Genomic DNA, 23,410 nt, shown 5'->3' with positions numbered 1-23,410 from the left:
GAAGGGGCATAGCCTTTGGGTTCTGGCTCTGGACTTGGGTTCAGTTCCATCTTTCTTCCCTTGGCGCCAGGGGAAAAAGAGCCAGGGCAGCAGGAGGCCCAGAAGTACACAATGTTTTATTGAAAAAAGTCAGGCTCGGCTGGCCAGCTCCATTCTACTTGGGCTTGAGGAGGGCCTCTGCCCACAGCAGCCTGAGCCAGGGCCTCCTGCAGGCAGGCCCAGCTCCGCTCCTCCTCTTACTGTCCCCCGCCTCTTTTCTGAAATGATGATATCCAAACAATAAATATACAATAAATAGCACTCGCGGGCCAGTCTGGGACTTCAAACCCCGCGTCAACCCTCACCAGTCTTCTCTAGTCAGGACAGGCCTCCACTGGAGTACAGAAGGGGAAAGTCCCTAAGTCCTCCAGGGTCCTGAGAGCCCTCGGATCCATTTCCATTGCAAGGTCTGAGCTTCGTTTCCATGGAGACCTAGCAAAGCAAGGCTGGGCAAAGCAGAACTGGCAAGTAGGTGCAAGGCTGGGCACTGTTGTCCTAGACACCCCAACTCCAGGCCACAAGGCCCCATCAGGCTCAGGAATAGATGGTGATGACTTCCCGGCCACCACCACGCACCAACAGCACCCGTTCAAGGCCCTCGGTTAGGACTTCAAGGAACTCCATGTCTGCAGGGTTGTCAGGTCAAGGAGGCAGCCACAGGACCGAGGCCATTTTCTACTCAGGGAGAGGCTAGCTCCCCACTGTCAGCCTTTACACAAAAGGATACAGTTCTCGTCACCCTCACTGTTTTTAGGGGGGCCGGGCATGTTCAGTAGGACCAGGCGGGCGTCGTGGGAGCGTGTGACAATGACTTCATTGAGCTTCACGGCAGTGTGCATACGCCGCACGTTGGACTGGTCCCTGCAGCAGACCAAGTGGCTGAGCACAGGCTAGAGAACTGTCTACCTAGCAAGGAAGTCTCTGTCCACGGCCCATCTGCACAGCATGCCTGTCCCCGCTCTCCCTCCATTCCAGACCTCAGCATGGTTTGTACTCACGGCTTGATGTGCACCAGCTCCCGGAAGTTGTCAGGGGCGTGGCTGGGGTCCCAGGGCTCAGCCATGTACTTGTCTCTGGTCCATGTCATCTGGATCTTGTCAGCCCCTGCTGCAGACTCATCCTCCTCGTCAGAGTAGAGGCTCTCCAGCCGCAGAGCCGAGTGTCTGTCCTTCACCAGCTGGGCCTGAGGACAACCAGAGGAGAGAGGCATCCTTGGTACCCTGGGAAACTGGGGGCCTGGCTGGTCCAATGTCACTACCCTGCCTCTAAGCCCTTTCTGGTTCAAGCAGAACAGATGTAGTTCTTTGTCAAAGACAGGCTGGCCTCTTGCCTCAGCCTCCTTAGCAATGGAATTACAGGCATGGATTACCATGCCTACCTTTTTGTTTTGTGGGTTTTTTTTGGGGTTTTTTGTTTTGAGACAGGGTTTCTCTGTGTAGCCCTGGCTGTCCTGGAACTCACTCTGTAGACCAGGCTGGCCTCGAACTCAGAAATCCGCCTGCCTCTGTCTCCCAAGTGCTAGGATTAAAGGCATGCGCCACCACCGCCCAGCTTTGGTTTTGTTTTTGAGACAAGTCCCTTGGCTGGCCTGGAACTCACTCTGTTGACCAGGCTAGCCTCAAACTCACAGGCATCCACCTGCTTCAGCCTAGATATGAGCCACCAAACCTAGTCCTGAATCATTCTGTTATATCCCCCAGACAGGGTCTTCCAAAGGCGCGATCTGGCCCCTTTTCAAACCCAAACCAAGATGGCCATTTACCTCTCGATCCCGCTCGGTTTTGGTCAGCCTCATCTGCCGCAGCATCTGAGACCGCTGCTCCATCATCAGTGTCCGCTCGTAGGTGTATGCAGAGATGTCACTGTTGTGCTGGAGACAGGGGAAGCGATGAGTACCAGGCTGCATGATCCCAGGGGAGCCTTGGGGACAGCGCTGGGCGGGCGGCTCACCATCTCCACCACCTCCACTTCAGCTTCCAGGCGGAGGTGATACAGGAAGATGGCCAGGTCCTTCTTCATCTGGATGCTGTTGTCGTCCATCTGGGCCACGGTGAAAATGCGCATCCGGCACTTCTTCCAAACCTGCGGCAGGGGATCGCGTGAGCGGTCCGGCCACACCTGGCTTCCCCGGGAGCCCAGCTGCCCTCGCCCGTGCCCAGCCAGGTGGCGCACCTTATGCTGGCGCAGCAGGAAGGGTAAAAGCATGAGCATGCCTCCGTCGTGCACGATCCACCACACGTCAATGTGGCCCTCCTGGTAGCGCTCGTGGTTGCTGGGGTAGAAAGCTATGTTCTTTGGCACCAGCAGGGCTAGATGGGCAGCTGTGGTGCAGCGCACAGTGTCTAGGGAGGAGGGGCACCGCTGACTGCCAGCCTGTGACCCTCTGGTCTCTGCCACCTCACTTTAACCCTGGCCCTTGGCCCCTGGCTCAGCTTAGACGCCAGACCCTCACACACCAATAAAGGTCTTCCAGGCACGTGGGTCTTCACTCTGCCGCCAGCCGTAGGGCCAGCCCAGCACCACGGAGTTATGTCTCATGCCGCCCAGGCCGCAAGACTGGATGAGATGGGCCAGCCCCTCTCGAACCTTGCTGGCCACCACTACCTGGCAGAAGCCTTTTACTTTCTCTATGTCCATCATGTTCTTGATTGTCTGCAGGAGATACAAGAGCATCAAAAAGCAAGGCCCACCAGTTTCCACCCAAACCGGGATCCCTTCAGAACACTGGAACGCTGGGGTTCACAGGGGAGACCCAGGAGCAAGCTGCCCCAGTGTGTGTGTGTGTGTGTGTGTGTGTGTGTGTGTGAATGTGCATGCAGTGCAAGCATACTACATCATATGGAAGTCAAAAGACAACTCTTAGGAGTAGGTCTCTTCCTTGTCTCTTTGTAGAATTTGGGAATCAAACTTAAGTCATTAGGCCTAAACATGGGAGCCTCTACCCACTGAGGTGTTTTGCTAGCCCAAGGGCCAGGTGAGACAACCATACTTTTTCAAGTTTCAAGATGGCGACAGTGTTGTCCATCTGGCCGACCAAGACTGGCGAAGCCCTTCCCTATATGCCTGCTGCGCCCCAGAAAGCACCGATTTGGCTAAGTGTTCTTTCCATCCCTGGCCATTACCTACCTGCTCAGCAGCCTGGGCCTCGCCATAGCTCTCCAAAAAGCTGCCCTGAATGACGGAGCCAACGATTGTCAGGCCCTTGCCAGCCTTGAGCTGGGAGGCAAAGGTGAGGAGCCGGGGGTACTTCACATGAAGATCTTCGTCTAACTTCAGCAGCACCAGGAGCTGAGGCCTACAGTAGTTAGACAGTTGGATGGCCTGAGGGCCTGGCCTTTCCCAAGAGTCCTCTTCTTTCCTTCTCAGAATGTGGACTCCCACAAGTTTGGGGCGCCCAGAAGCAAGGGCCCAACAGCAAGAGGGTCCTCCTACTATCTCCTGAGGGGACTGCAGAACCTGAGAGGACCTGTCAGTCTGGGGGAGAACTTACCGCCAGTTCTTGGTGTGAGGAGGCCCTTCCTCTAATCTCAGCAGTGCGTAGCGCGCAGCACTCAGAGACAGGCCTCGGATCCCGTCGCCCCACTCCTTCTCAGCCCTGTGGATGTCACCACAAGCCACTGAGCCCCTGGTTTACCGGAGATGTCCTTGTCTCTCTCCCTTCCTTCCTTTTTTCTCCTTCCCTCCCTCTTTTTCTTTTTTCTTTTTTTTCTTTTTCTTTGTTTTTTTTTCAAGACAGGGTTTCTCTGTGTATCCCTGGCTGTCCTCGAACTCAGAAATCCACCTGCCTCTGCCTCCCAAGTGCTGGGATTAAAGGAATGAGCCACCACCGCCTGGCTGCCTCCCTCATTTTCTAAGTGAGTACTTTCCGACTGAGCTACACTCCTCGCCCTTTACCCAGGGATTTCCATGTGAATATGGGCTGCAGCAAGGTCAGGCCTTGAGTCACAACCCCCAACCACAGACCAAGCAACCACTGCATTAAAGGAAAACTGGCCCAGCCTGCCACGGCCAACCCAACACTCACTCTTCAGTTAGATACCTGTAATGTGATTCAAGCTATCAACAGGCCCGACGGAGGCCCTCACTCACCCTTGGTACTCGATGTACTTGTAGATCATGCCCGCAATGAGCATGGCCACCAGGGCGTAGTACCAGGAGGAGACAAACATGAGAGCCAGGCAGAGACTCATGCCTAGGAAAGACAACGTCCTGGGACAGGGAGGAGAGGAGAGGAATCAGGAATCCAGGTCACAGTCCGTCCCACACCCTGGTGACCCTTGCAGGTCCCAAGTCACAAGGTGGATGTGTGAAGCAGGTCAAGTCTCCATTCAGAGAATCTCCCTCCTCGTACTGTGTCAAAGGCTGCCTCGGAAACTCAGACCTCCTCCAGAATGGGGCTTGTGGCTTCCCTAGTACTGCCAGTATCGGAGGACCTGACCCGGCACCCAGCAGGCAACTTACCAGTGATAGTACTTGAACCGGGGCCGCCAGTTGGGGGTCCTCAGAAGTGTCTGCACAGCACAGGCCAAGTTTACAAAGAGGTAACACATCAGAAAGAACCTACAGGAAGCAGTTGGTGTAGAAAAGCTTCCTTGGTCCCTTGGGCTACATTCACTGTGGCTCCTAACTCCAGGAACCCACTCCTAGCCTGATGCAGACAGACGGCAGTACTAAGGACATGTCCTCAGAGCCAAGTGGCAGAGGGTGGGTACATATTCCCCAGTGAGGGGGGGTGAGAAAGGGACCAAGTCCAGGCCTGGAATGTAGAGGAAGTCTGGGGAAGGCTCGGTGTGACAGATGACAAGGCGCTATATAAGTCTGTGGCCCAGACAATCAGTTGAATGGGAGCTACCAAGCATTTGAAGGCCAGGTCAGGAAAACACAAGGGTCAAGGACCATGTGGTTTTGTTCTGAAGGAAAGAGACAGGATGCTGTGCTGCGTGTGGGAGTTGGGACATGGGCAAGGCAGACTGTGTGAGTCCTTCTGGGGACCGAGGGGACAGGGCGTCAAACTCCATCCTCGGTGATGAAGAGAAAGGGCAAAGAAGGAAGAGATATCAGGGGGCAGGAACTCCATGGGGGAATAGGTCCCAACAAGAGCCACCACTCAAGATGCCTATGGCAAGAATAGCTTGAGGTACGCACATCTATGCGCAACAGTGAATGCTAGGAACACCAGAACTCAGATTGACAGGCCTGGCTATGGGGAGGGCTGGGGTCTGCTCAGGAGGAAGGCAGCCCTGTCAGATCTATAAGCTGTGGAGTGGTGAAGCAGAGACGGTTCATTACTGAACAGGTAAGGACCACTGACTATGCAGCAGAATGGGCGAGGACCCCAACATGGGCAGGGGTGAACATAGAAACCAAACTGTCTTGGAGACCCCTAGAAATCATGTTGACCACCACTTGTAAGGCATTAGCACGCTCACTTCCTCAGCTTGCAGAACATTTAAAATGACGGACGGGGCAGCGATGGCTTTGATGGGCCAGCAGACCAGGTGCTCGCCATGTTCGGAATGGGCATCTCTGGCCTGCTCTAGGGAGGTGCCTACCATGGGGCTTAGGATCTATCTGTGGGTTTCTTCAATGCTGTGGATGTACCAGGCTGGCTTCTGAAATCAGGGTAAACAGCCCTTCCAGCTCCCCACTGAGCCCAGCCGATCTCCCAGTGGCAGCGTAGCTACCAGACAGGTTCACTGGGAGGGGCTGGGGCTCTCAGGGAGCCTTTCCGGACTACTCTCTGCCCTTGCCCCAGCTCACATGGACAGAATGGGAGCCACCATGTCAAGGGAGGCGATGAGGATGCCCAGCTCGGCGATGAGCGCCGTCAGGAGAAGGGCCCACGTTGGCTCGCCGTTTGCTTTCCCATGGCCAAACACCTGCAAGCACCAGAAAAGGAGCTGTCCCTACCATAGCCACTACCCACATCTGCAGCCCCAGGTCACAACCTGTTCTCCCACCCTCCCTCTGGTCCCAGTGCTGTGCCTGTCCTTACGGAGTCAAGTTTCCCTCACTCTCCTTCTCTGGGTCTCTCTGCTTTGGATGAAGCATAGACAAGAACAGGATCGGGTTCTAAGCAGCAGTGCTACCAGCAAACAGAGCCAGAGAAGCTCCTGGATGACTGCCAAGGCCGGGTCCACTGTAGGCAAACCTCACCGCATCTGAATCTGCCTGTCCAACCCCCCACCCCCACCCCGCGCCAGGAAGCGGGCCAAGAGCATCAGGGCTGTGGGATGTACAGGAGGACTTACCCGGAGGAAGGGGATGATGTTATCCTTGGCAATGGCTTGCAACAAACGTGGTGCCCCAGTGAGGCTTTGGAGGCCAGCACCACATGTTGAGAAGAAGGAGCCGACCACGATGACCCAAGGCGAAGGCCAGGCCAAGGTGCCCACCACCAGGTTCCTGCTGACGCCATCACCGTACCTGCAGAGGCCAGGCTCAGACCATGCTCCTGGTTAAGAAGCCCTCCAAGCCTTGGGACAAGTCACCCAAGAGTAAAGGGTAAGCAGGGGTCAGGAAAAACGGGGGAGAGGAGAGGCTTGAGCTTTGAGCGGAGACCAGTTGCCAGCTCTTAGTCTTGTATCTTTGCCCTTTATCCCATCCTTGATCTTAATGTCACTGTCACCTTGGAAGCAAAAGTCATAGAGGGGCCTGACTTACCTGGTTACACAGATTGTTACCGGAAGTCAACTGTCAGAGATGTGTAGGACACTGGGTGGGTGGAGGGGCTGGGGCTAGAGTGAGGGCAGAAAAAGCTGGCGGGGAGGTGAGGGGCAGAGCTCACTCACTTGTCTCGGAGCACCACACCCTCGATGCAGGCACCGAAGAGGATCACACTGCTGAAGTCTGGACTGTGTTAAGGAAGCTAGAATCCCACCAGACCCCAATCCATTCCCCACACAGCACCCTGGTGATCATCACAGCCACAGCCTTGACCTGCAGACCTCAGAGGATCCCAGGGTGAACAGTTGTGTGCAGGCGCAAAGGAGGAGCTAAGATCTCCTCACTTGCGTGTGTGTGTGTGTGTGTGTGTGTGTGTGTGTGTGTGTATGGTGTGCCCACACACACTATCTGGCAACTTAGATACTGAGAAGTACCCTCTGACACATGCCCCGCCATGCCTGGGGAAGGATACACACGAGTGAAGTGGTAACAATGGCCAGAATGGTCCCCACCGGGATAGACTTCTGGGCGTCACGGAGGTCCCCGGAGCGGTTTGAGCCAGCCATGATGCCTCCAAAAACAGACAAGATTCCCTCAGGGATTCTCCAGCATTTAGGGTAGGGCTAAGACTGTGTGGGCATGGAGATCTTACCTGTTACAGAAGGGAAAAAGATGCCAACCAGCACGGTGAAGGACGTGGCAATGTCAGCCACCACATACAGGGACAGGCTCTCCTTCAGGCCAAGGGTATCTGTGGAGGGCAGCCCATGCTTCTCCACAACCTCGCCCTTCTCCAGGTAAGCACTCCATAGGTTTTCTGTAGAAGTGGGAGCATTATCACAACAGCACCAATGATGTCCCCAGGGAAGTCTGGGGCAGCCCAGCAAGAGCCCACAGATGCCCTGAATCTCTGGCAACTCTGGGGACAGCCAGGGCACAGTGACTACAAGGTGTCTGCCATAGGATTGCTTTGGCCAGAGAGGAAGCTGTCCTGGTCGAGCTATAACAGATAAGGTGGACCGAACCCTCATCGGCTTGGACCTCACTACTGCATGACTCTCAGACAGAGGCCCTTTATGACTCCTGTGGGAACATCTCCCACAGCATCAGGGGCTAGCAGCCAGGGAAAGGGGAATGCCAGGACTTTATAGGGTTTGCTGCAGGCCTGGGATGTTGGCCAAACCGGCTCCGTTCACTCAAAATTCAGTTACAAGGAGGCAGGCTAAAAGGATACAGCTGAGTAGGGAAAGCAGCCAAACCTGACCTCCTCCCAACCCCCCTGATCTGGGCACAAGGACAGCTCTGTGCTCTGCTTTCCGGCTGGGGCTGGGGCTGGGGCTGGAGCTGGGGCTGGGGCTGGGGCTGGGGCTGAGGCTGAGGGTGGAGTCAGGACACAGGAGGGAGGACCCACCCTGGAGCACACCAGCAGCTGCCCCAGGTATGCCAGGAATCTCTGTCACATTGTTGAGCAGGAAGTAGGGGTCACAGGAGTCAGCAGTAAGGTTGGGGCTGTGACAGAAGAAAGTCCACAGCCGGGTGGCCACTGTCTCATTGTCCACCACAACTGTCTTGGCACACACGTCAAACTGGTCCCGGGACAGGGTCCTATTGCCTAGCATGCACACCCTGCAGGGAGAGAAGGACTAGTACCTGCTCGACTGCGGGATCCGTGGCATCAAAGGCTTAGAAAGGATGTTGGTGCAATGGCTGGACAAAGGCCCTAGTTACTTACGGAAACACAGGAGGGTCAAAAATGGACTTGATGCCTCCCGCGTAAATGGAGAGGATGGAGATGATCACACAGGCCAGGAAGAGCGAGGCGAACTTGTTCACATACTTGACACCAACAAACACCACCAGGGTCATAAAGGTCAGGAAGATGGTCCCATACACCCGCATGTTATTCAAGGTGGCACTGGACATGTCGTGGGTGCCGGATGGGTGAAAGATGGCAGCTGGTGGAGCAATGTAGGTCTGAAACAGGAAGACAGAGCTCTAGTTCCAACCTTCTATTTGGGGAGTGAAACCTGTCATTTTGGTTTTTCTTTTAAAAGCGTGTCTGCAAGAAGCAGCCAGTCACAGGAGACCAGAAGTGCACGATTCCATGTCTATACAACATGTAGAAGAGCAAACCCACAGAGAGAACGCAGATTAGTGTCTGTTAAGGGAGGGGGAAGGGAGAGTGGTTACTGGTGAAGTTCTCTTAGAGCAGTGAAGATGCTCTGAACTGATTCTGGCAATGTTTACATCCCTAAAAATATACTAAAAACCACTAACTTGTAAGCTTTCTTTCTTTTTTTTTTTTAAGAGCTGAGGACTGAACTCAGAGCCTTGCACTGAGCTAAATCTCCACCCCCACCCTATTTTGGTGTGTGTGTGTGTGAGAGAGAGAGAGAGAGAGAGAGAGAGAGAGAGAGACAGAGAGAGAGAGAGAGAGAGAGAGAGAGAGAGAGAGACAGAGAGAGTGAGTGTGACAGCACGTCACCTCATGGCCCTGGCTGGCCTCCAGAACTCACAGAGATCCTCCTTCCTCTGTCTCTGGTGGGATTAAAGGCATGCACCAACACTGTGCATGAGTTATATGTTAACAAAGAAAACAAACACTGATTTATTTAGGGTGGCGCAGGTGTGTAGTGAGAGGACAACTGCAGGAGTCAGTTCTTGCCTTCCGTGTGGGTTCTGGGGATGGAGCTCAGGTCCTCAGGTGTGGTAGCAAGCGCCTGTGCCCACCAGGCACTCACTGGCCCAAGAATTGTGTACTTTCCAATGGATAGTAAACTGCTTGCCACGCATGTTGTGTCAACAAAACCACCATTGAAAGAAAAGGAAAGAAAAAGAAAAGAAAAGAAAAGAAAAGAAAAGAAAAGAAAAGAAAAGAAGAAGAGAAGATACAGACACGGTGCCAACCTGTGGAAGGAACAGCCAAAAGAAACAGTTTGGGCAACAAAACAATGATAGTACTGGATTATACCCAATAGCCCAGAGAACAAAATAGCCCTCCAGGGGCCCATATAATTACATGGTCGAATAAATAAATACACAGGGGCGGGTCAGAGACACATTTTCTTACATAATTCCAAATAACACAGAAGAAATGTGAATTAGAAAATAAAAACTCGGGCTAGAGAGATGGCTCAGAGGTTAAGAGCACTGACTGCTCTCCCGGAGGTCCTGAGTTTAATTCCCAGCAACCACATGGTGGCTCACAACCATCTGTAATGCCCTCTTCCAGGGTGTCTGAAGACAGTTACAGTGTACTCATATACATAAAATAAATAAATAAATCTTAAAAAAGAAAAAAAGAAAAGAAAAACTGAGAGTCTGGGGGAGACAGAGCTTGTTAGGGTTCACAAAAGACTAGGGGGCAATCTCTGTCATTATCAAGATCTGTCACTCAGCTCATCACGTGACAGAGCCCCCTGCCATGGCCCAACACTGTTCAGATAGAAGAAACATCAAGGGTCAGATGAAGGCAACCAGGGTGGCCCTCCCTGTTTGGCCCAAACCATCAGGAGTGTAAGGGGGCAGCAGGGGTGGGGGTTGGGGGTAGGGCACAGATCTGAACAATGAGCCTTCTCCCCAGAGGCCTCCCACTAGAAAACCCAAGACGCTGGCCAGGCATGATGGAAGTACTAGTGGCCTCTGGAGTCTAGAAAGACTGGATGGAACTAGGGTGGACCGAGGGAGGCTTAGCCCAACTCACCAGCAAGATCTCAATGGCCCCTAGGATATACATGGCTGCTGCAAATGTGGTCCCCAGGTAGAAGCACAGGCCCACAGCACCTCCGAATTCTGGTCCCAAAGAGCGGGAAATCATGAAGTAGGAGCCACCAGCTAAAATGAGGAAAGTGTACGCAGGTCAAGACTAACTCTTTAGTGGGATCTCCCTTGTAACAAACCACCACAGCCACTCAAAAGAGCAGACTGCTTTTCTCTTTAACAGACCAGAGCAAAATCTGTCCTGACTGGTTTGTTTGGTTTTTGGATTTCAAAACAGGGTTTCTCTGTATAGCCCTGGTTGTCCTGGAACTCACTCTGTAGACCAGGCTGGCCTCGAACTCGGAGATCCACCTGTCTCTGCCTCCCAGAGTGCTGGGATTACAGACGTGCACCACCACCGCCCGGCTCTGACTGGTTTCTTGTCCCTGTGGCTCAGCATGGACCTGCCCGAGTCTTTGCTGCTGCAGTCAGTACTAGCCCCAAAGGAGTAAGAATACGGAGACAAGACTGATCCAATACTGCTGTTAAATCCTAATAGGCATCAAAAAATGCCAAAGGGGTCAATTTCTTGTATGTGTTAACTCCACATCCTGGATTCCCCTAAAGGAAGCATCCAGGGTGTCCCAGACTGTTCATGACAATAGTGGTGAGAAGAGGGGAAAAAATAAAATAAAATAAAAAAAGGCTAGTGTAGTGGCACATGCCTGTAGTCCCAGCACTGAGGAAGCAGAAGCAAGACCGCTTTAAGTTCAGAGCCAGCCTGGTCTGCATAGTTTCAGGCCAACCAGGGCTAAGTAGTAGTGACACCATATCACAAAATACTGGAAACAACGACGACAATAAACAAACAAAAACACAGTGTTGAAAAAGAAGAACCCATAAATAGGAGACTATCTCATAAATGGGTTATATATCCTAGTATTGAGTAACCTACTTTAAAAAAAATTCCAAACTGGGGAAATATATAGACACATATAAGTGCATATATATGGAAGATACCAGTGTTATATATGCATACAGAAGAGACTAATAGTTCATATGCTCCTAAGACCATGTACCTTTAAAAAGCTAGCAGTGCTGGGCGGTGGTGGCGCACGCCTGTAATCCCAGCACTCTGGGAGGCAGAGGCAGGTGGATCTCTAAGTTTGAGGCCAGCCTGGTCTACAGAGTGAGTTCCAGGACAGCCAGGGCTATACAGAGAAACCCTGTCTTGAAAAAAAACCAACCCCCCCCCCCAAAAAAAGCTAGCAGTAATGAGCTCTGCCTGGTGAGGGGATACTTTCCATTTTCCACTCTGTTTCCTGCCCCTTTAAGCTCTCATGGTAAACACGCTCCGCTCTCTCTTGGGCAGGACACACTGATATTATCAAAACACAACAGCGGTTTCAAAGTTTGATAGGCAGGAATGCTCCTAGCAGGCACTGTCTTAAGAGCCAAGGATGGCCGGGCAGTGGTGGCGCACGCCTGTAATCCCAGCACTCTGGGAGGCAGAGGCAGGCGTATTTCTGAGTTCGAGGCCAGCCTGGTCTACAGAGTGAGTTCCAGGACAGACAGGGCTACACAGAGAAACCCTGTCTCGAAACACCGCACCGCCCCCCCCCCAAAAAAAAAGGGTCAAGGATGGGACTCTTACCAGATATTGCCTGAGGAGGAGGGAGAATGGATGGAAGCCAGCAGGCAGATGGGGGTGGATTCTAGGCATGTTCCTTACAAGACTCCCCCCCACCCCCCAACGTTGGGGCTGGAGAGATGGCTCAGCCGTTAAGAGCACTGATTGCTCTTCGGAAGGTCCTGATTCAAATCCCAGCAACCACATGGTGACTCACAACCATCCATAATGAGATCTGACGCCCTCTTCTGGTGTGTCTGAAGACAGCTACAGTGTACTTACATATAACAATAAATAAATCTTTGGGCTGGAGCGAGCCAGCGAGCAGAGGTCCTGAGTTCAATTCCCAGATGGCTCATAACCATCTGAACAGCTACAGTGTACTCATACACATAAAATAAATAAATCTTAAAAAAAAAAAAAAGAGGCCCCACAGGTGGCCTTTACTCGCCTGGGACCACACCATTGGTGGCGATGGCGCTCATGGAGATGGCTGTCAGCAGGGTCTGTGGGAGGGAAGGTCTGGATGAGCGGCTCAGCTGGGGGTGGGGGGGGCTCTGTAGAGCCACCTGCCCCACACCCAGCCCAGCTCCAGCACATGGGGACACTCACACAGCAGCAGCAGATGAGGACAATGAGGAGAGCCTGCAGCACACCAGCTGTGCCCACCATCCAGGTCAGCCGCAGGAAGAGGATGACCCCGAAGATATTCTGCAGGCAGGGCAGGTACACTCCCATGAGGGTACCCATGCTGGGTGCCTATGTGGGCAGGAGGGGAGGAGGCACACAGCATCAGAGAGGTCCAGGTTTGCCACAGGAAGGAGACCCTAGCCCCTCGGCAGCCTCTCTGCCTGGGGTCCAGTGGAACACGGGAGGTTAGGAGCAGCTGCTAGGCTATCTCTCCCATAGGAAGCCAGCTCGGGCTAAGAAAGCACGAGACCTGACTTTTCCTTTTTTTTTCCCTTCAATCATTATTGTATGAGCGTGAGTGGCATGCAGAGAGGACAGAGGACATGTTCAGCATCAGTTCTCTCAAGCTCAGGTCCCTAGGTCATGCCTCAAGTCCTTCTACCCACTGAGCCATCTCGACAGACATGACCCTAGTCTTGTCCTATGTGTAAGGTTCCAAACCTTATGCATAATGTTTATGTATAAAGCTTAGCTCCTCCCCCACATCAAAGTATTGCCTCCTCCTCTTCTGCTGTTTTTGTTCATTTGTTCTTTAGATAAGGTCCTGTGTAGTCCAGGCTGGCCTAGAACTCTATGTAGACTAGGCAGCCTTGACGTTTTGATGATCTCCCTGCCTTGGTATCTCTGTGCTAGGATCACAGGTGTCATGGTTATGTCTGGTTCTTCTCTTCTCTGAGAGAGTCTCGCTCTCTAGTCAGTATATCCTGAGACTCACTATATAAACCATGTTGGCCTCAAACTTATGGCTATCCTCCTGTCTCAGCCTCTTGGGTCCTGAGATAACGGGAGTGCACTGCAATACCTAGCTTCTCATTTCTGTTCAACTTCTGGAAAGTAGAGCCTGTCTCAGATGGCCCCCTTCCCACCTGGCAGGCCTCATTACCCAAGTCAAAGCTCAAAACATTGTTCCTGTCCCTCCCTCTCTCGAACCCCCACCTCCAGCTCAAGTAGACAGATTCCTGCCTTCCTGCTGCCCCGACACGCGTCTGCTTCTTACCAAACTTTTCTGGGGGACACCAGATAGCTGACAACCTCTCTACACTGAAAACCAAGTCCAACCCCATTATTCCTGCTGAAGATTCCTGCACTGCTCTCTAATGAAGTGTGGGTTACGTGGCCCAGACTCCTTAGCTCTGGCCTCTGGACGCACTTCATCTCTCCTGTCAGCTCCAGCTTTGAAGTGCATTCCTCTGGACTATAGACCAGTGTACTGGTATATCCAGGCCTTGGCTTGAGTGAAGGCTATTCCTGGTTCTCAACTAGACTACATCTGGAGTCAGCTAAGACCCAAATGGCTGAGCACATCTGTGAGGGATTTTTTTTTCCCCTTAATTAAAGCATCAGAAGTGGGAAGATCCACTTTTTTTTCCCCCTGAGACAGGGTTTCTCTGTGTAGCCCTGGCTGTCCTGGAATGGAACTCACTCTGTAGATCAGGCTGGCCTCGAACTCAGAAATCTGCCTGCCTCTGCTTCCCAAGCGCTGGGATTAAAGGCGTGCGCCACTACTTCCTGGCTCTAATATAGCTTCTTAACACCAACAGACCAAACAAGGCCCCCCAAATGCTCCTGAACCCAGTAAGTAGTGCCTTCTGAGTCCCTTCTGATTTAGGGGATCCCATAGACAGAACAGAGATGCGTCTGTGAACGAGCGAGAACGCGCTAGCATACAGATTGGTAGTTTCTCAACTCTGTAAGGGCAGGCGAGGGGCGACCCAGGAGGCCACGACAGAGACGCTGTGTACAGAGGCAACATTGATGCAGCCCTGGCCAGTGACCTCTTGAGAGCATCCACAGAACCCCAGCAAAGCCTCTTCTTCTCCGAAGCTGGGCCTGGGCTGGGGCCTGAGGATCTTCAAGAGAGGCAGGGTAAGAACACGTGCTCCCACACGCCGTCCTGCACAAGGTTGTATGGGTGAGAGATCGATACCCTTATTGAGGTCTTAGAGCCCTTCTCAGAGGACACCACCTACTGGACAGTGGTAGTAGCAAGAACTCCGACTCCTACCCCCATCCTAGGCTGAGTCACTCTAAGAAAAGAGCAGTGTGGGAAAGGGCTGGGCCGGAAATGCTTTTTGAATCCCTAAATAACCCCTGGCAGCCTGGGAAGGTCATGGGGTTAGAGCAGAAGCGTCTGCTGGGGAGAGGCTGACTTTCAGGCATGGTCTGATTGGAGACCCTCCTTCCCTGCTGCAAGCCTTCTTGTCTGAGTTAGATTTGGCTAGACTCTTCCTCCACAGATCAGCCAGTGGGGCTAGGGCCGTTAGCTACCCTCCCTCTCACAGCATCATTGTAGGATCAGGTGAATTGGGTGGCCAACACTCACAGGCTCCAGATTAAGCCATAGGTTAACTCGGAGTTCCCTCCCACAGACTTTTCTTGGAGGATATTTTCATTCCTAGCTATGGGCTCTCCCCATCATTATCCAAGGATCCTACCAGCACTAAGCAAAACTCTCCAGAAGTTGAGAACTCTCCTACAGGGCTGGACAGGGATAGCTAGAGTTCTTGCTATCTTTAGTCCACCAAAATCACAACCAGGTCTAGACCACTCCAAGGTATCAGCTGCCCTCTCTGAAGAGTGGGCAGACAGCTATAAGCAGAAGGGAAAGAAAGGATACATTTTAGCTTGGCTTTCTCTCTCTCTCTCTCGGACCCACCCCAGCCACACCTGTATCTCATAAGCAGGTCTGAAGCTGCTGATCACCTGGATTATTTCAACCAGGAATTACTTTGGTTTGTGCTTACCGCCAGGGAGAATGGCACAGCCAGTATCAGAACCCAGCTTCTTCCAAGCACAGACAGCTATCTGCCCAAGATAGCCTCTGGGACAGTCGGTCTATTTCCTTTAGCCCCTTTAAAATTAGTTAGGACTCTAGGTGTGTAACTACCAAGCCAGATTTCTGTCTCAAATCTGAGTGTCTCTCTCTCTCTCTCTGTGTGTGTGTGTGTGTAAATACTCAAGATCTTAAAACAGTGTCTCGTACGCTGACAGCTAAGTACAAAGAGCTACTGTTCTTTCTGTTGTTTTGAGGCTCCTCTGCCCCTCTGCCCTCAGGAGCTCTTCCAAACCACTTAGCTCTGCCTTTGACAGCTCCTTCAGCTTACAGCACTTATTTCGGGGGCTGGAGAGATGGCTCAGCGGTTAAGAGCATTGACTGCTCTTCCAGGGGTCATGAGTTCAAATCCCATCAAGTAACCACACAGTGGCTCACAACCATCTGTAATGAGATCTGATGACCTCTTCGGGAGTATCTGAAGACAGTTATAGTATACTTATATATAAATAAATAAATAAATAAATAAATAAATAAAAATCTTTTTTTTTTTAAAAGGCACTTATTTCTCACCCTCCATGCCCTCCATGTCTGTCACCTACTGGTCCATATATGTTCAACACCACATCTGTGTTGAAAACATCTGTCTTCCCAGATGTGGTGGTCCCTCAGCTGACCCTGTTTGCTCACCTTGGCAGCTCTCTGACGGCCTCCCTCTCCACTCTCAGCTTCCTCGTGTTCCTTGGCTCCTTGGGTGAGGTTGGTATAGCTGACAAGCTTGCCCAGGAGAGATGACACCTTTGGGCGGATGTCCAGCTCCTCCTGTAAACAGAGCCACGGGGCAAGATGGCAAGGGGCCAGGCCAGGCCAGTGTCGGGCTACCTGTGTGGAGCCAGCAGCTCGGCTGCTGGCCCAGTGCCAAGCCCCGAGGCAGGCCTGGACCTGATCCCGGCGCTTGCCTGGGGAAGCCCAAGCCAGCTAACTGGGCAGGTGTGAGCACCACACCCCAGAAGGCAGCATTCAAAAAGGCCCAGCCCAGTGACTTGGTCTCTCTGCCCAACCTTCTTGGCTATAATCACTGCCAGCCCATTTGTGAAAATCACCTGCCTCAGGGGAGAAAGAAGGGCAGGCACTGCTGGCAGGCAGACAGATTGCACACTTCATTCAGCCTGCCTGGCCACCACTTTGAAGCTATGGCTGGGTTTCTAGGATTATATCAACACACACACACACACACACACACACACCACACACACTCACTCACACTCATCTTCAGGTGGGGACAGAGCATAAGACTTCCAACACTCAAAGGAGTCAAAGGGTCCCCTACCCCTGTGGCCTATGTGACTCTGCCATCTGCCTACTGTCATAAGCTTTGCCAGGTCCTTTCTGATTCTATACACAGGACGCCAGGTTACAAGTGACAAGGGAAGATGTAGGCCCTTTGGGTGTGTGGAGACTGAGAAGCCAACATTAGTTGGCCGTGACGTAGATGAATGTACGGGTTCAGAGTTTAGGAACCTGCACCATGCCTTAAAACCAGTTCTTATTTCTCAACTTGGGCCTAGAAAGGGAAATTTCCAGTTGGAAGGCACAAACATGGGAATCTTTCCAGAGACACGCTCACTGCAGCTGTAGCTCCGGAGGGCAGAGTGGGACAGAGGCTGGAGGAAAAGCAGGCCTCTGTAACTAGAGGGTAACAGTTGGAAGAGCCAATAGGAAAGAAAAGGAAGATTCTATCCACAGCAGGGACCAGCGCCATGGGCTGGGAGAAGGCCTAGGAATGGAGGGAAGAGGAAGTTGTCACCTTGGTGAGGGGCTGCAAGGAAGGCAAAGGTGACCGGCCCTAGAGAACAGAGGAAAGGCCGCAAGGGCGTCTGGGAAGGCAAAGCGTATTGAAAGGACCCTGAGAACCACAGCCTAGACGGCTGCAAAGATGGAAGGGCAGACAGGATTGGAAGAGAAGTCGGCCTGATGCTTAGCTGAGAGGTCCAGAGAAGCCCCTGCCAGCCTACCACACCTGAATGGCTCCTTAGATACCTCAAACAGTGCCAGGTTCCGGTCATAGTAGTCATTTCCTCTGGAGGCGTCCAAAGGGCAGAGGAAAGGGCTATTCTCTCTGTGGTTACCCTGTCCTGTAGAAAGAGAGGGAGAGAATTCCAGTGAGTTGCTACCTCCCAGGCCCCAGCCTATACCCCCAACCCAGAAAGCCAACCCACAAAACAGCTCTGCACTTAATCTTAGCCGAGAGGCTGAGAAGCGGCAAACACACACCATGTCTCTAAAACGCTTTTGGAAACCGCAGTGTTTATATGATGGGCCTCTGTTTTCCCGTCACTTGTTCTTGAAGGGCCATAAAGGAAGCACCCAGGAATCAAATCCCGGGTCCTCATTCCAAGTTCCAAATCTCCACATTAGTGCCTCTTGGGTGTACACGAAGGGCGAGGCCTGCTGAAGAGGCGGGGCCTGGCCTTGACCAATCCTGAAGCCCCACCTTCCTTCCTCCCAAGGACCTGGAGCTCCTAGAGTGCACCATTTCGCCCTCCAGGAAGATGGAACCACACAGATTGCCTTCCCCTACAAGGGGTCTGCTAACTACCCCATCATGCACTGCATCAGGTGTCCTGGAGGGCAACCCGGAGCATGCTGGGAGATGGAGCCAATCTCCCATGGGTACAAGGAACTAGAAAAAAGCCATTGGGAAAGCTAGAGCACCAGAAGGATCTGGCTAAGCATAGCAAATGCAGGGGCACAGCCTGCTGTGAGATTGCCCCGTAGCCTTTTGGTTTCCATATCAGGCCAGTTTGCTCCAGAACAGATTAAGAGCCTGGCCCCTACACAAATCTCAGGCTGGTAAAACTATGCCTCTGAAACTCGCAGCCAGGAAGGAGCCTGTGCTGCTTTTGCCGCATGCTGGGATGAAACCTACAGGCTCACGCTCTACCACTGGGCCACAAACACATTCTTTATCTCCTCTTTTTCCTCCTCTGAGACAGGTTCTAAATGTAGCCCAGGCTGGCTTCAACCTTGTGCCAATGCCCCTGCCCCAGCTTCCCAAAGGTTGGGCTCACAGATGTAAGCACACGCCCACTTTGCTTCTTGTCTATGTACGTGTGGTGGATGTGTGCACACATGATGTGTGCATACATGTCTACCGATGGGGGTCAACATCAGGTGCATCCGTTTCTCGCTCTCCACCTTACGTTTTCAGACAGGGTTTCTCACTGAACCCGGAGCTCACCAATTCAGTTAGACTGGCGAGCCAGCAAACCCCAGGGCTCCTCCTGGCTCAGTTTTCCCAGTGCTGGGATCAGAGGAGGTCCGTGTGTGTGCCTGACTTTGTACACGGGCTCTCCGTTCCACAGCGGATGATTGTGCAGATCAAGGTGCATTATGAAGGTCAGTGCCAAAGCCAGCAGTCATTCCAACCCAAGTCACGTTAAAGGCTCCTGGGGTCAGGTAACTCCTCTGGCACTCGTGCTTGCTAACTCATTTCCATGCTCATTCAGAAGGAATCACAAGAAAAATCGCAAAACCCAGCCATGGCAGTCATTTCCGCCGGAAACTCTTTATCCAGAAGCGCCACAACATGAAGAGGATAACAGAAATGAGAATGGAGGCTCTGCGGCTCATGTTACTTCCCTTTCTGCCTTGCCTGCTGGGAGTCTCCATAAACGTAACCCACACTTATTATCCTCAGTTCTTTCCCTCTCCCTCTGTATCCTTCCACGAAGCTGGAAATAAACATCAATTATTCTAAAGGCACCCACTGTAGGCTGTCCCACCACCGATACTAATTGTTTCTAAGAAGAACCTACTATTATCTAGAAACTGTAGAGCAGTTGTTCTCAACCTTCTGCCCCAACCCTCTAATACAGTTCCTCATACCGTGGTGACCCCTCCATCATAAACTTATTTCATTGGTACTGCACAACTGTAATTTTACTACTCTTATGAATTGTAATGGAAATATCAGTGTTTTCCAAGGGTCTTAGGCAACCCCTGTAAAAGAGCCAGTAGACCCTCCCAAAGGGGTTGTGACTTACAAGTTGGGAAACGTGGCTGTAGACCCCGGTATGGTGGTATGAACCTGTAATCCTTGCCCCTGGGAGGCTACGGAAGGAAGAGCCTGAGTTCAAGGTCAATTCAGGCTACATAGTTGTTTCCAGGGCAGCCTGGGCTGCATCAAGAAAACAAAGCCTCTAGAGGACCGGGAATGTAGCCCACGTGGTACGGTGTTTGCCTAGGATGCACAAAGCCCTGGGTCTGATCCCCAGTACCTCAAGAAACTGAGCTTGGTAGCACGGGTGTGGAACACCAGGAGGTGGCGACAAGAGGATCAGAAGTTCAAAATCATCTTTAGTTTCATGTCAAGTTCAAGGCTAGCCTGGACTACATGAGACCTCGTGTTTTTTTGTTTTATTTTGGTTTTTTTTTTTTTTTTTTTTTTTTTTGGATTTGGTTTTTTCAGAGATAGGGTTTCTCTGTATAGCCCTGGCTGTCCTGGAACTCACTCTGTAGACCAGGCTAGCCTCGAACTCAGAAATCCGCCTGCCTCTGCCTCCCAGAGTGCTGGGATTACAGGCATGCCCCACCACCGCCCGGCTGAGAACTCGTGTTTAAAAAGAAACAAAAGGGGAAAAAAATCTTAGCAGCTGCTGAGCTGAGCCCACAACAGTCCCCCCTCAGTGACCCACCTGATCCTTTGTCCCTACACGCATCACTCCCGGATGGCTCTGAACTCTTCTGAATCTGTCTCCAGTCCTTACCTTCCGGCACATGACAGGAATAAGACAAGGCTGTCTAGTGAGGAGAGCCAGACCTGGGTCTGGGGTCTGTCACAGCTGGCAGCTGAGCTGTGGGTTCTCTTTTCGCACTCTAGAGCCCAGGCCACTTAGGGAGCACTCTGGGGTACAGCATGACAACCTCAACATAGAAGAGACCTCTGGCACCGGTCAGCGGTGGTGCACACCTTCAATCCCAGCACTTGGGAGGCAGGCGGATTTCTGAGTTTGAGGCCAGCCTAGTCTACAGAGTGAGTTCCAGGACAGCCAGGGCTACACAGAGAAACCCTGTCTCAGAAAAGAAAAAAAATAAAGAAAAAAGTCCTCTGGTATATGTAGTTTGGCCACTGTGTGCATACCCCAGCCTCTGGGTTTTCAGAGGTCCGGCAGGATGGCTTGAATTTCTGCCCCTTGCCCTGTGTGACCCAAAGAAAACGGCTTGGTCTCTCTGCATTACCATGTCATCTTCTATGAAGTAGAGACAATAACTCCGTCCTCCAACTTCCCTGATGCATCAGAAAAGGTAGTGTCTGGCCTCAGACACGGGCAGGGCACTCCACAAAGCCTCACTTAAGGCCCCCTCCCACAGGACTGTGGGGATATGAAAGGGTCTGAGCAGAGCCTCAGGTCTCTACTCCCCTAAACTTCAAGCTACCCGCCCTGGCCTCGGCTATTCCAAAAATTCCAGGGCAGGCTTAGGCATGCCTGCCCGCCTGCCTGCCCGCCTGCCGGGAGCAAGCTTTTCAGACATTACCTGAGACCCCCAGAGAACCGGAGCACAGCTCAGGCCTGGGGCTCCCTATGAGGCACACCGGTGTGTTCCTACCAGCAACTGTGAAAGCCCCAATGGTAGGGATGACCTAGGTGACCTTTTTGGTCCTATGTACATGGAATCTACCTATAATGAATGTCCTTCCATGACCTTCCTTACTCTGGCCACAGGCCATCTAGATGAGCAGGCCTATGTATGCCCCTCAGAGCAGAGGTATGTGTGTGTGTGTGTGTGTGTGTGTGTGTGTGTGTGTTGGGGGGGGGGAATCCTAACAGAGCTAGGCCTAAGATACTTCCGTGCTCTCTGATCCTTTGCTACATCTACAAAGAAGCAGAATCACTCACCCGGGTGCAGCGTGTCCCCCATGCTGCAGACACACCACAATCTAGCCCGAAAAGGAGTAAATAGGAAGAGAAGAAGGGGGTGGGGCTGGGAGGAGCTGGCTTGGCCTGGAGGGATCTGGCAGGACGCAACCAGCAGCCAGCATAGCTCCAGGTTACTCCTGTCAGCCTGTGAGGGACCAAGGCGGAGCCAAAGAAAAGGCTCAGTACTGCCCATTGGTCCAGGCTAATCTCAAGGATGCAGTTCAGCACATCCTCTGGGGACAAACATCCTTCTAGTCCCAGGGAAGGAGGGAAACTGTTCTGACCCCTCGAACCAGGCCAGGGGCAGTCAGGGATGTTGGACCTAGGGTTACTTACACATAGCTGTGGAACCTGACAAATCTCTGTGACATCTACAGTCCATGCCCCTGGCTTACATCTCCCCATGGCAGACAGGTGACACAGTCGTCATTCACATCAAGCACTGACTGCCCCTCAACCATTCCAGACCTATCAGACAGCCTCTGATACCATCACCAGACACAACACACATTTCCTCCATGTTTCTATCACGGTCAGTCCCAGACATCACAGGCATCTGTTATCAGACGTAGCACCACGTTCATCACTGGCAGCCTTGCTGGAAACAGTAGCCTTGAGGACGTCCTGACCTGACCCTGCCTTCACCCCGTGGTACTCAGCTACACACGTGCATTTACACATGCCTGTACAGACACACGGACAGACAGGCAGACACATATTCCCAGGATTGTTCCCATTCCAAGTGTGAGGAGCCTCCACGGATGGAAGATGGAGTGAGAGGCACTGGAAGGGGGAAGGGTTCTCCTCTATGACCAGCCCTAATATCTAGGTTAACTTAAGGTATTACACTCTCATATCCGGGTTTGAATCCCACTGGAACAAGTTACATAACTCTTCCCCACCTCCCTTCACTCCTTCCTAAGTGCGAGTAACAGAACCTGTCCCATGGGGGAGGTTGGGAGAATTAAAACGAGTTGCTTCATGTACAGTGCCTAGACAAGCCTGGCCCCGTGTGACTGCTCCCTAGATGTCCACGGTACCCACAGATCTACACCAAGGCCAACACGGGCCCTTCTGCGAGCACATCCTTTGCTCCTACCCGGCCAGTGTGCAAGGAAGCAGGGGTAGGGAGAGGACAAGAGAGGGGCGATGAGTCATAGGGGAAGAAAGGGTGACACTCAGGATGGGGGCGATTCACGGAAAGTGAGGGAGCTGCAATCCAGGCTTCCATTGGACCCGGACCCAAGGCGTGTTCAGCACCAGCCTGAGCGAGGCAGCCCGCTAGCCGGCCTCCCGGGCGGCCACGTCTGCAGCCCCCGCCCGCCCGCGGCCCTCGGGGGGAGGAGCTGGGGGTGGGTGGAGGACGACTTAGCCCGTGAGTCCCGGACTAAAAAGACTCGTCTGTCTGTTTGAGCGCGCAAGGAACAAGAGAAGTGGAGTCCCGCATGGACGTCTGCGCGCGCGGTCCGAAGGCGCGAGTCCCGTGTAGACGCCTCCCTGTCCCAGCCACAGCCCCCGCCGGGCGCACCCTCACCGTCCGAGTCTTCCCGCTCGGCGCGCTCCCCGTAGTCCACCCAACTGAGCCCTTCGAGGTTGTCATAGTCGCCGCGTCGCGGCCCGTCCACCGGCACCACGGTGAAGTGAGGCATCGCGCGCGCTTGGCCCGCAGTCCCAGCCTCCAGCCGGCTGTCCCCGCCGCCCCAGGCTGGCCCGCCCCGCCCGCTCGCATTCCACCCCGCTGCGCTCACTTCCTCCACCCGCCCCCCGGGCCGCCCCTCGGGGGCGGGGAGCAGGAGGGGCTCGGGTCGGCTCCTCCCCGAGGGGGGGTTGACGAAGTGGCGGGAGGACCCCGGGAACGAAGTACTCCAACTGCCTGAGAGTTGGCTTCCTGTGTGACTTTCCTAAGAGGTTGCCGTCTCTGAACCCCCGATGCGATCCTTAATAAAGTGAGGGAAAGTCGTTTTAACTTTTAGGGGTTTTATGATGGTGGGA

At 52.9% G+C, this 23,410-nt stretch overlaps 1 protein-coding gene across 2 annotated transcripts; it reads right to left on the bottom strand.

Annotated features, from left to right (window-relative positions):
• Nucleotides 1-98: 98 nt before the first annotated feature.
• Slc12a4 (solute carrier family 12 member 4) lies at nt 99-23,147 on the bottom strand. Of its 2 annotated transcripts, XM_052167135.1 has the most exons (24): nt 22,953-23,125; nt 17,538-17,632; nt 16,188-16,319; nt 12,647-12,793; nt 12,486-12,540; nt 10,409-10,539; nt 8,438-8,679; nt 8,117-8,331; nt 7,358-7,522; nt 7,178-7,276; nt 6,831-6,888; nt 6,291-6,465; nt 5,800-5,918; nt 4,501-4,599; nt 4,129-4,248; nt 3,530-3,634; nt 3,166-3,334; nt 2,496-2,691; nt 2,212-2,381; nt 1,990-2,121; nt 1,802-1,909; nt 1,038-1,222; nt 767-900; nt 99-665 (listed from the first exon to the last, which is right to left on the bottom strand). In XM_052167135.1, the coding sequence occupies exons 1-24, from the start codon at nt 23,065-23,067 to the stop codon at nt 574-576; spliced, it is 3,258 nt and encodes a 1,085-aa protein (XP_052023095.1). In that variant the 5' UTR covers nt 23,068-23,125; the 3' UTR covers nt 99-573. The 2 variants fall into 2 exon arrangements, with proteins under 2 accessions (XP_052023095.1, XP_052023096.1); XM_052167136.1 differs by lacking the exon at nt 17,538-17,632 and having other exon boundaries at nt 22,953-23,147.
• Between the last annotated feature and the right edge of the window lie 263 nt (nt 23,148-23,410).

The sequence above is a fragment of the Apodemus sylvaticus genome, chromosome 21, assembly GCF_947179515.1.
Source record: "Apodemus sylvaticus chromosome 21, mApoSyl1.1, whole genome shotgun sequence".
Taxonomy (NCBI): Eukaryota; Metazoa; Chordata; class Mammalia; order Rodentia; family Muridae; genus Apodemus; species Apodemus sylvaticus.
This window is presented reverse-complemented; position numbering and strand designations above follow the sequence as displayed.

What these genes read in the sequence shown, in the direction of transcription:
- Slc12a4 (XM_052167135.1), bottom strand. Translation starts at nt 23,067, where the DNA reads ATGCCTCACTTCACCGTGGTGCCGGTGGACGGGCCGCGACGCGGCGAC. An exon ending in CGAGCGGGAAGACTCGGACG is followed by an intron (nt 17,633 to 22,952) that starts GTGAGGGTGCGC and finishes CTCTTTCTACAG; the next exon opens with GACAGGGTAACCACAGAGAG. An exon ending in CAGTGAGGGTGACGAGAACT is followed by an intron (nt 666 to 766) that starts GTATCCTTTTGT and finishes ACAACCCTGCAG; the next exon opens with ACATGGAGTTCCTTGAAGTC.